At 46.9% G+C, this 12570-nt stretch overlaps 1 protein-coding gene across 4 annotated transcripts in view; it reads left to right on the top strand.

Annotated features, from left to right (window-relative positions):
• The window catches only part of DPYSL5 (dihydropyrimidinase like 5), a 78152-nt gene that overhangs the window by 36424 nt on the left and 29158 nt on the right, over nt 1–12570 (top strand). For all 4 annotated transcript variants that reach the window (XM_054701256.1, XM_037528362.2, XM_054701257.1 and 1 more), the window contains exon 2: nt 5081–5345. In XM_054701256.1, coding sequence (XP_054557231.1) covers nt 5085–5345 — 261 coding nt within the window. In that variant the 5' untranslated portion in view covers nt 5081–5084. The remainder of the gene's footprint in view (nt 1–5080; nt 5346–12570) is intronic.

Genomic DNA, 12570 nt, shown 5'->3' with positions numbered 1-12570 from the left:
TCTAATGGAGCTTTGAATATGTACATGGTTAATGAGGGGGAAGGAGGAAGAGGAAATGGGGGGGCAGGAAAGGGAGGAAGTGGGGGACAGGGCTCAAACCCTCCAGTGTCTTCCTGTCATTAAGGACACAGATCCTGTGAGACCCAGACTCCACCCTGTGACCTCCTTTACCCTTTAAATCTTCCTCCGTGGCTCCATCTCCTAATGCAGCCACAAGGGAGGTTAGGGCTTCAACATGTGATCCTGGAAAGAACACAAATATTCATCCACAACAACTCTAAAGACAACTGTCTGGCTTCCAGTCTACTCTGTCACCAACCCTCATGTGACCTTGAAGTTCCTTCAACTTTTCTGAGCCTCAGTTTCTATACAGTAAAATGGGGGCAGCAATGTCACCCCGACAGGACACTGTCAGGGTCGAATTAGGGAAAATATATGCTCGGCTCAGGGAAGGCCTGGTCTGTGTTACATGCTCACTATTGTCAGCTGCATGAGCGGGGCCTTCCCCGAATTCCCTCTCAGGTGGTTCTAGCTGTGCCGTCTAGCCTGCATTTCTAAGACAAGCCCAGAGAGGTTCCAGGACTCCTGGTTTTGTATGGAGCACAGCCACTGCAGAGACAGGTCAACTTTCAGGGATTTCCAGCCAGGGAGTAGAAAGAGACAGGTGGAGCCATGTTGGCCACCCCAGGTTCTAGAGAAGCAGGGGGTTCACTGGGCCAGCTGGGTCAAGCAGCTCTGTCTCCTCCGCCTGATTTCATCTCTTCCCAAAGAGATGGCAGAGGAGGAACTGACCCTGGTGAATGAAGGGTTCTGTTGGATTCCTTCTGGCGTCTTAACAGCTTAAAAAAAAAAAAGAAATTTCTTAACTTTTTTTATTAAAAGATAATACAGGTTTATTGTATCAAATTTGAAAAATACAGAAAACCCTGAAGAATATAAAAATCACCTGTAACTTTTCTACCCAGATTAACTTTGGCAGCTTTTCCGTTAAGTCCTACAGGCCTGGTATGAAGCCCATCCTTCCCCCGGAGTTGGGAGACCTTAGTTCCATACCAGTTATTTTAAAAACCTGTTTCCTCCTCTCAAAATGGGGCTAATCCTTTGTACTTTGTTCCTACTTCTTGGGGCTGCTGTATGGGTTAAATGCACATAAAGGGCCAGGCGCTTTGCTAAGAATGTTGCTCTTATTTCCATGGAAGACACTTGACTTTTGATTCCAGCATCAAAGCCCAGACAAGAACCCCCGGTAAGTGATCATCACAGCCCCTTCCAGATTCTCCACCTCCCAGGTGTGCTATGATACATGTTATAGGTTAACAAGCAAGTCAACCTTCTCACTTACAGCACTAACATAATGAGTATGCTGCAATTCCCCAGCATAACTATTTCTATTTTCCCCTTACAAGTGGCTTGTAAAGATGAGGTTCTATATCTGCAGAGGACGAGGTGTGTGTCTTCTCCAGCAACCCCTGCCACCACCACCAAGTCCCTCTTCTCAAGCCGGTCTCCTGTGTGTCCACACCTGCTCTTGGCCTTCTAGTAAGACAGAAAAAAATGCTTCTCTCAGTCCTTCCAGACTTCCTTGGCCAGAGTGACCATCTCCATCACATGAGAACCGTTCTTATTTCCTGATTATTGTATGTTAAAACTCCAGTTTTCCATTTTTAGGGCCAAGGTTCTCCTGATACATGTCTAGCTTTCATCTAGTTTCAGACCATGCGCGCGGCTGTGACTGTCCATCTTCCTGTCTGACTCCTCCCTACACCCCTCTGCCCAGTGCCTTCCAGTCTGGGAGGGACCCTTTCCCCAGAGGTTGGAATGGACCTGGCAGGGCACAGATGTTCATGGGGAACAACTGTTGCTGTGTAAGGGGATGGGGCTCACTCCGAGCCACCTGTCTGTTCCCTAGTAGCAGCCACCCCTACCCCTCAGGGGCCAGCCTTTCCTAACAGCAGGAAAACCCATAGCAGGGCACTACCTGGAATAGGCACCGTGATCTTTCTTGGTGTTGAACTTGGTGGTAAACGTGTACTCTAGCCTGATCAACTTGGCAAAAAACCCTGCTTGACCAGCTGTGTCCAGGAAAGTGAAGTGGTGTTTCTTCTGTAGATCCCCAGACCTTTCCATCACCGGACACAGCCTTCCCACAAGTGCAGGTAAAATGCAATGATGAGGATGAGAGAAAGCGTCACTTGCTTTGCTCTGTTCGCAGTGATTTGCTATTATGAAAAAGGCATAGACATTGTTACTCTGGACATAGTATTGCCAGGTAGCCTGATAACAAGCATGGGTTGACCCACTGTGCATTGCTTTAAGCCATTTTGATTAGGTTCATGTATTCACTAGTTTGTACTAGATGCTGGGGACAAGGAGGCAGAAAAGAAAACCACCCACTGGGTTTGCTTTGGAGGACTCAGTCCAGAGGTGGAAATTGATCCAGTGCCGAGAGTTCTGTGAAGCTGCAGAAGCATCAGGGAAGGCTGCTCTGAAGAGGAGGGGAAAATTGAATTGGATCCTGAAGAATGAGATGTTTTCTGAGTATAAAGGCAGACTTTTTTTTGCTCTTGGGAACACTATAATGGCTTGTCCCCCGTTGTCTAAGTTTAAGTGAAAATGTATTTTATTCACATGCCTAAGGATCAGGAGAGTTGCAAGGGTGCTCCCTGGTTGGATTAACTTGTCATGACCTTGGTTGTCACCCCCATTCCTGTGTCACTCCTGTTTCAGTCTCAGATCCCCACAGTGGCTTCTGCCACACTCTGCTCATGTCCACTCACTCCTTGCTGCCCCCTGGAGCTCTCGGGAACAGAGCGGAGACAAACTCCCTGACACTCCCATCCCTTTGGTACACAAGCCTTTGACCTTAACCTCTCTAGAGTTTGCTTCCTCTGAGTCTTCCACCTCTGTGAGATAGAGACAACAGTGCCTTCTTCTGAGAGGTTGTTGGCAGGATCAAATCAAATAAACCTTGTAAATTGACAAGTCAAAGACCAGGCTCACCGAGCCACACCACACCCCATCAAGATCTTCCATTTCCAACAATCCTTTGATCTCTTCCAACTTTAATATCTCTTTCCTTTGACTTCATCCCCACTGCCTGAAAAATTTTAGGTCTCCCCTATCCAAAAATTGAGACCTTCCTTCCGCTCTTCCCTTCAGGATAGATCTTGGCTGTGTATGCAGTTCCCACAAACTTGCCTTCCACCACAGCTCATCAAAGACGCTCTTGTCTCCCTCCACTGCCCAGCCACATTTAATACTAAGGGAGGAAACTCTGAGAGGAAGGGTGTGGTCAGTAGTATCAGTGTCTGATCTATTTTGAATTAATTTTAGTGTATGTTCTAAGGTTTAAGATTTTTTTCATAAATGTCATCCATGCTCAGAGATCATGCCAATCCTTTCTATATTGTTTTATTTTTAAAAAGATTTATTTATTTATTTATGCATACAAGAACTGGGGTACAGGCCAGAGGTGCGGCAGGTGAGAGGATTCACCAGAGACAGGTGAGGAACAGAACTGGCAGACACTGATATACACTATTGAGGGGAGCAGCAGGCGAGACAGGAGAGGTCTGTTGGGCCATGTGGGATTCTTGCGGGACGGCCAGGATCGAACCCACGCTGCAGAGGCTGTGGATAGCTTCACAGTGTGGGGCTCAACCACCTGCGCCACCAGGGAGGCCCTGTCCTAGGAGAATTTTTTGTGGGTTTTCTGTATAGACCATTATGTGATCTGCAAAAGGAGACAGTTTTTCTTTCTTTTCAATCTAGATGCATTTTATTTCATTTTCTCCCCTTATATTACTGACTGGAACTCCCTTTGTTAGAATAACAGTGGTAGGAGCAGACATCCTTGCCTGTTCTCAATCTTGGCAGGAAAACATTCAATCTTTCACCATGAAGTCTGATGTTAACTGTTTGTTTGTTTGTGTGTTGATGCTCTTCCTCAAGTTGAAGAAGTTAACTTCTATCCCTCCTTTCTGAGGGTCTTTATCATGAAGTAAGGGCACTGAATTTTGTCAAGTAGTTTTTCTGCATCAATAGATAGGATTGTGTCATTTTTTCTTCTTTATCCTGTTAATATGGTGAATTACATTTATTGATTGTTGACTATTAAGCCAGCCTTGCATCCCTGCAATAAATCCCACTTGCATGGTATATCATTCTTTTTACAAATTGCCAAGTTCTGTTCACCAATGTTTTATATCTACATTCACAAGAAACACTCTGTTTTCTTTTTTGTACTGTCTTTGTCTGGGTTTTGATCAGAGTAATACTGGCTTCATAAAATGAATTGGGAATGTTTCCTTCTCTTTGTTTTCTGGAAGAGAATGATGTCAATTCTTCCGTACACGTATGGTAGAATTCTCCAACTTTTAAAAAATACTGATTCTGGAAAATCAATCTGGAGCAAGTAAATCTGAATCCTGAGTGGGGCTTGAAAATAGGTCTTTTTCAAAATCCCCTCAGGTAAACTCATGAGAGTTTATCAGTGTGCAGCCAGCTATGGACATGGACTCCTTGAGGCAAACACAGGAGGGTGAACTGAAGCATAATCCACCTGAAGAAGACATGAATGAAACAGCTGTGGGGCTTGGAGAATATTGCTCTCTGTGCCACACCCCATGAGCCTCTGATAGCTTCAGGACCACATGGTGCAGTGAGGACATCGGTCATACAAGACATCTGGGTTTGACTCGGCTACTTAGCAGCCATAAATTCCCTACTTAGCAATTTCAGCTTTCTCATTTGTAAAATACCATTCGATGGGTTGTTTCAGGAATAATACAAGACAGTAAATATAGGAACAAATCTTAGAACCTTCACGGCATTTCGGGAAAGTAAAACATCTGTGTTTCGGGGGGCTGCAGCTTTACCTATCACCTCCTCTGTGTCGCGATTCCCACTGCGAGGTCATGGGAGGCTTGGGGTCCCAGCTGGCTCGAGAGCTGGTGTCCTCCTCATTCCATTTCCCTTATTCTACCCAAGATGTTTGGTCTCTGATGGGGAGGGGTGGGACTTGGATGGCCTTGAAAAGCAACTTTGACCTTGAACATTGCCCCTCTTTCACCTTCCACAGGAACATGCTTGCCAATTCAGCCAGCGTGCGAATTCTCATCAAGGGAGGCAAGGTGGTGAATGATGACTGTACCCACGAGGCTGATGTCTACATTGAAAATGGCATCATCCAGCAGGTGGGCCGGGAGCTCATGATCCCAGGAGGGGCCAAGGTGATCGATGCCACCGGGAAGCTGGTGATCCCTGGAGGCATCGACACCAGCACCCACTTCCACCAGACCTTCATGAATGCCACGTGTGTGGACGACTTCTACCATGGGACCAAGGTAATACCATTGCCCAGGGTGCCTTCTCCCTCGCCTTCTGTTTCTGGGCCTTCACTAGACAGACTCTCGTGAGCAGAGCGCCTCACTGAGTGGCTAAAAGGACAAGGGTGCTCTTGAGGGGATGCTGGCGGCTAAATAGGGAATTCCAGGCAGAACGTCATAGGTTTCCATGGTTGTGGAAAAGGAGGCATTTAGGCTCACTTTGCTGATCACATCACTTAACCACACACCCTGGTGGTAACTGGTGTTTTGTTTTTTTCAAATATTTTTATGTCATGTAATACAGACCTATAGGAGAAAGAGAATTAACTGGTGGGGTTTGTGCACATACCGCCTCAGTGTGTATGTGTGTGTGTGTTGGGGTGGCGGAGGTTGGTCTGATGATGGAATGGACTCCTTTGTATAGGATAAACTAAATTAATTCCCCAAAGATGCTGAAAAATATATAAGCCTCTTTTTTTTTTAAAGATTCTTTTTTTTTTTTTTTTAAGATTTATTTATTTATACAAGCACTGGGTACAGCCAGAAGCGCGGGAGGGTAAGAGAATTCACCAGAGCCAGAGCAGGGAGCAGAACAGGCAGAAGGACCGAAGTACACTGCTGAGGGGAGCAGCAGGCGGCAGGAGAGGTCTGCGCACCATGTGGGACCCTCGCCCGGGGGCCGGGGAGCAGCCGGGGATCGAACCGGCACTGCAGAGGCTGAGGGCAGCTTCGCAACCCAGCGCTCAACCACTGCGCCACTGGGGAGGCCCTATATGCCTCTTTTAGATGATTTTAGTGGTAGAAATTATGAAACAGACATAGCTTGCTGTCTTCTGTTGTCTCTACTAGCCTGTTCATTTTAAAAAAAAAACAGCTTGAAAAATACCAGTGAAGGGTTCTCTCTGTAGACGATGTTATCATGGACAATACCTTGCAATTACCAGGTCGGGCTGAGCTTTAGCTGTTGTACCTGACTGTGAAACAAATGAACTAGGAGGAAATTACATTTTGCAAGAGACACAACTGGGTGCTTTTACCTATCCTCTGTGTTCTAGAACTCTGCCATTGCTGTCATCCCTTGGCATTATAATTAACTGTCACTTGCCGGTCTCTCCCTGGACACCAGACCACAGTTCCTTAAGGGCTGGCATCCTCAAGGGCTCATTATATTCTGCTGCTTTCCCAGTGCCTGGCACTGACCTGAATCTAGAATAGGGTGTTGCATGAATGAGTGGATGGTGCTTTTCCATGTGCGTCTCCACCTAGCAGTGCATTAACTCACCTGGCAAGAATTTTTTGAATGCAAAATTGAATGATCTCAAGGTCCCCATATCCCTAACCTTGTCATCAGCACAGCACCCCATGTGCACTCTGACTTACAAAGGACTTGGCCTCTAATGCTCCTAGGGTGAAAGGGACCCACCAGCTCCTGACCCAGTGTCTCCACTACTGTGTCCTAATTTGATCCACAGTCTCAAATTCCCCAATGGCCCTGCACCCTAAAATCCCACCTCTGTTCTACCCAGGGCTCTCAGAAGCCTCTCGCATGTTCAGGGCTCTCCCCTAGCCCATCTTCCTGAGGAGTCAACTGTTCCCACTGTTAGGCAGTGACTGATGGGGTTCCTCAAACTCTCTTCTGAGATGCCTGGCCAGGGCAGCCTGGACCAGCAGAGGCCTTGGGGGTCACAGCTCTATGGGCAGGCCCACCTCAGACAGATGGTATTTTTTTTATAAAGATTTATTTATTCATGCACACAAGAACTGGGGTGTAGGCCAGAGGTGCAGGGGGGTGAGAGGATTCACCAGAGACAGAGTGGGGAACAGAACAGGAGGAATCACTGAAATACACTGCTGAAGGGAGCATCAGGTGAGATAGGAGAGGTCTGCTGCACCATGTGGGTAGCTCCCTGGCCGGGGACCAAACTCATGCTGCAGTGGCTGCGGATAGCTTCATAGGATGCATCTTACTTAACCCCTTGCGCCACCAGGGAGGCCCCAGACAGATGGTCCTTATGGTCTCTTTGAGGACATCCCCCTCCCCCGTCCAGATGCCTGACAGGCCATGCTGTGAGGACTCATGGTTCTTGTGGCTCAGCATTCACTGATGTTTAGTCCTCTGGCATCTGGGGTTCCCCCTCCCTGCACTCTAGCAAAGGGAGGCGGCAGGTGGACCATCCCTACTCCCACCTCTGCACATTCCCCTGGGCCCTGCAAGTGATGTTTCGCAGGTGCAAGAGGCTCAGGGCCTCTTGCAGGACCCGGTGGCAGCCAAGGCCTCTCCGGAGTGAGTGAACTTGTCCAGCTTGCCACACTAGCCCCAGAGCCAAGCAGGCCTGATTGGTTGTGGTTATTGTAATTGTTGTTTTTATTGAAGAGTGGCCTATTTACAGAGAAGTACACAAATTGTAAAATACACAATTGTCACAGCTGAACACCCCCTGGTAACAAGCCCCTCCCTGTGCCTCCTCACCAGGGATAACACTATGGATATTCTTTAACACTATGGATATTGTAACTATGGCTATTCTTTAAATAGTAGTTTAAATGGATATAATTTGCACATCATAAAAGTCACTTAAAGTGTGGAAGTCAACGGTATTTGTATATCCACCAGAGATTGGTTTTCACTGTTTAATAAATGAAATCAAGTATATTGGGCCCCGGGGTTGGTTTCTTTTGCTCAACATTATTGTGAAATTTATCTAGGTTGTTCTTCCTTCCCCTTATGGCTCTGTGGTATTGATAGTGTGACGTACCTGTTCTGCTGCCCGGGGACACTTGGGGGGCTGCAGCACACTGCTGTGCACTACCTAGTCTGTGTCTGCTGGGACCTCGTATGTGCACATTCTGTGGGCAAATTCCCGGGAGTAGCATTGCTGGGTCCTAGGGGGCACATGTGTTCAGTTTGACGAGATACTACCAAATGCATCTCCAAAGGGTTGCAACAACTTTCAGTCTCAGCACTAGGCTAAGAGAGGTTCCAGTATTTACCATCAGCAAAAGCCTGATAGCTGCACCAGTCCATGCTGGGGTTCATCCTCAGTTGTGGCACTAGAAATTGTAGCTTGCTGGTTACTGTCCCCACTGAGAGACCTTTAGTCTCTAGCCAGCTACGAGGCTGTCACACCGCTGTCTGCCAGCCTCTTTGCCTTCTTTATCTTATTTTCTACATTGTCATCTGCTGTGGTCTCATTAGCCAGTGGTGACCAGGTTTCCCCTGAGAGTCTTTGGCTATTTATAGCCAATGAAGACTTTTGAACATGCCTCTTAGAGCAAAGTGGTACCCACCACCTGGTCTTTCCCAGGCTTCTCCATGAGAGCAGGTGCCCCAGGAAGGCACACAGACCCCTGTGGCGTTCATGGTCTCATCTCTCCCAGTTTCTCCTGCAGGCTCGAGCTACCTTAGGCACCCCCAAGCCATGCGAGGCCCTTGATGTGGGAACCAAAGTGCTCATAGACCTCAAGTCCCCCTTGCTGCTGGGGTCACCTAAGCTGGCCCTTGTTATGTCCACCCCCTACGCAGACCTAGTCCTTATGTCCCAGCCTGGTATTGAGCCCCTGTTTTGGAACACAGCCCCTGAACCCAGATCTCCTGGACCCCTTCATTATGCCCTGCCAGAGTCCTGCCTCAGCCCTCCCTGCCTCCCAAGAACTGGTTTCTTGCCCTGCACCCCACCCGCTCCTGGGCTCCCTTCTTGTTTGTGCTCCTGCGGCCTGGTGTTTGGCCTCCTCAGTCCTCCCTGATGCTCCCCTGAGGGAGGAAGAGCTCTCCTGTTGCAACATCATCCCTGGGCCGTGGATTAATTATTCACACAGCCGGAGGCTCGTGCAGGGGCCGTGCGCCCTGACAGACGCCTCTGACCTACTTTGTACCTTCTAAGAAAGGTAGCAGTTGATTCATTCTAAGCATCTGGTTTGTAATAGAATAATAATCCCAAGGAAAAGCTCACCCAAGCGATTAGCCTAGAGAGAAAGAGAGATCAAGTTGCACCTTTTTGTTCTAGTCTGACAGATCTGCTGGGCCTTGAACTCCGCTGCCCTCGCCTATTGCTTGCTTGTCAATGTGACCGCGGCAGCCAGGGCTGGAAAAACAAAACCAATGAAAGCCTGGCCTTTCTGAGAGCATCTGGGTCTCCATTGTCCTGGGTCTAAGGGGATTTCTCCAGCACTTCTTTAACAAAAGCCTCTTGGGCCTTTGCCTCTGTCCAAGGCAGTGGCAGGCTCTGCCTGGCTCTCTGGGCTCTAAATCCCAAGAACAGCTGGGTCACCTGATCCTCCTCCCTGCCTCCCCCATACCCGCCCAACCTGCACAGCCCTACCCTCCCCAGACCCAGAATGTGGGTTTCTGGAAGTGCCGGGACCACCTGCTTGTTAGCAATGCCCACCCCTGGAGGAGGGAGAACCAGTAACAGCAACTGTGTTATTTAATGAGGTCTAGGATTTCAATTGGGTTCTGGGGTCTTCCATTATTATTCTGCTAAACTTACGTATTAGTTGTATTTGTTTTTTTGGATGTAACTGATAGTACATAATGAAGAATGTTACTGCAGGCTCTTGAGCTCTTCCCACCAAGAATTCTTCATGGCCAGTTGGGAGTATCAGAGTCAGATTTTAAAACTACCAGCACTGCCCCTTCTCTAAGATAGTGACAGAAGAGGAGGTGTGGACAATGGAGGAAAGTGTTTTAATACCTTTTCTGCCACCCTCTCCTCCAAAAATATATTAAAGAACACTGTCTAAGCTAATAGTCTTCAACCCTTGGGACCAAATTACATTAGAACTACTTGGGGAATAAACATCTTAAGATACCAGAGTCCAGGTTCCACCCCAGACCAATGAAATCAGTATCCCTACACCTACCTCTTCCCCCAGGAAGAAGTCCTAGTGATTCTAACAGGTTATGAAGGAACTTTCTAGGCTGTTTTGAATGGCATGGCATCCTGGCTATGACTCCTCTCCAGGCTGACCCTCACCTTATGTGCCAGGGCTGACATCTGCATCCCCTCTGGAAGACTGCCCTTGCCAGACTGATTTCTAGTCACATCCCACGGTCCCATCATAAGGCTCCCAAACTCTAGTCTGGGCCCTAGAGCCCCTGTGTCTGCCCTCCTGACTGTACCCCATAGAAGTGATAGAGAAGTTGGCTGTGGGAGAGGCGTCTACAAATGGAGGACTGGGGGGTCTGTCCTGCCTTCCAGGGCCCAGAGCTCCCTCTTGTCTGGGCCAGGGCTGCATGACTACAGAGACAGCCTCCCAGTCACTCAAAGTCAGCACCAATAGGACATCTATTCTTGTAGCCATCCTGCAAGGGAAGCAAACCTTGGCCAGCCCGGGCTCAGCCTAGGGGCCGTTCACTGCTTCAAGCACTCTGGCTGGAGGGTCCGGACTCCCACCCCCTCTCAGTACGGAGGACTGGACCCTACGGCAGAGTCCTGAGATAGAACAGGACATAAGTGAACTCTCTCTGGAGTTCATCTGCCAACATTCTTACCAAGAAACCCACTTACTCACTGGGTAGACAGTTTTTGCTATTTTGCCTTTGAAATTTGCTCTCTTGGAATTACACCTCTTAGTGCTGCTCACTTCCTCTTTTCCCCCAGTATTCTGTTCATTTCTGTTTAATTCTGGCCTGCACCCCAGTTCTTGTATGCATAAATAAATAAATCTTTAAAAAGAAAAAAGAAAAGAAACAGACACAGGTCTGGGCACGCGGTGGTGATAAGCACATGTGCTGCATGTGAGGGATCTCCACACTCACTGGCTGTGTGATTTGGGCCCATCCCTCTGTCCCTCAATATCCTTTTCTGGAAACTGGATATTATAGTTGGACTCTGTGTGCTAATTTAGTTACTATTTGTAAATAACTTGAAATGGTACTTGTGCTTACTAAGCACCAGATAAGTGTTTGTTAAATAAAGAGATTGTGCTGAGTAAGGACCAACCCCTAGAACATGCACTTGTGATTTCCCCACACACATGCATATTAAAGAATTAGGCGTTGAATAGGTGCTAAGCAAGTTGGATTCCATTTCTACTAATGTTAGAGTTGACTGTGCATGTTTTCGATTGTGGATGCAGTCTAATAGTAATGGTAATGAATTCTAGATGATTTTCTCTTTTTTGGCTCTCAAAAGCCAAAATAGCCAGTCATAAACTCTGCAAGCATCAGGAGCTATTTAAAGATGTCCTGCTTCAAGTCAGTTATCTTGGTTAGGAAAACCTTGCTGGCAATTTCATTCTGCACCTACCTTAATTGGTGGGTCAAAATGTAGGCCAGCCTGACCCTTAGAACAAATATTAGAGAGGAGACCTATTGTTTCTTGTTTTTACACCAAGTATTGGAAAAATAAACTACCTATGGTGACCCAGGAATTATTCAAGGAATAAAGTGTGTTTGCAAAGAATTTATGTTAAAGAGATTATTCTATTTTAAAACCCTTGGTTCAAGACTAGAAATAAACATTGCCTCTGTGATTGAGCCCAAGCATCTTGGAAAACCTTTCATCCCGCACACAAGAAGTTCTGCCTTTATTCTCTCAACCTCTGGAATTTAAAAAGGAGGGAGGAGAGGAAGAAGAAAACTACATCATGTATTGATGTATTCTTTTTTTATCTCCTTTTTCTTAAAGACTGCATGTTTTTTAGTATTTCAAGTAATGTTTGAATAAAGTCTTAGGGGAAGCTTCAGAAATCTCAGTTGAATATATCTTTTCTCTCAAACCTTGCTGTGGTTGCCTGTGATCTCAAGTGCCCCACATAGTAAGGTGTGTGACTTAGAACGATGCCTAGCAGGTAGGAATGTGTGTGTGCCCATGCCTTTCTTTTCCCTTTGTTGCTTTCACCCTCATTGTTCCCTAAGGTTATCAATGTAGCCAACCGTGGTTTCTCTCCTTCTGATACTTTTTTATTTATTGTGAATTAAAAATTAGGGACTATAGGATTCTTAATGACAATGGAGATAAGACTGTAGGCCAACTACAGGAAGAACTTTCGCCAATCCGTGTTTCTCGTGTTGCCACAAACGCACACCCTTGTACACGATCACATGCTCATTGTACACACACTCACTCTCCACTCTCCATACACACAGCCTTTCACACACTTGCTTATTGGAATTGGAATTGCCATTAGAGGTGAATGAATTCAGCCCCTAAATCCATAAATAACTTTCCTGTTGAGATTTAAACGCTCCACAGTAATCTCAATATTTAAAAATTAAGTTAAAGGTGACATATGTTGGTGA

Source organism: Talpa occidentalis, unplaced genomic scaffold (assembly GCF_014898055.3).
Source record: "Talpa occidentalis isolate TD23 unplaced genomic scaffold, MPIMG_talOcc4v2.1 talOcc4.5, whole genome shotgun sequence".
Taxonomy (NCBI): Eukaryota; Metazoa; Chordata; class Mammalia; order Eulipotyphla; family Talpidae; genus Talpa; species Talpa occidentalis.
This window is presented reverse-complemented; position numbering and strand designations above follow the sequence as displayed.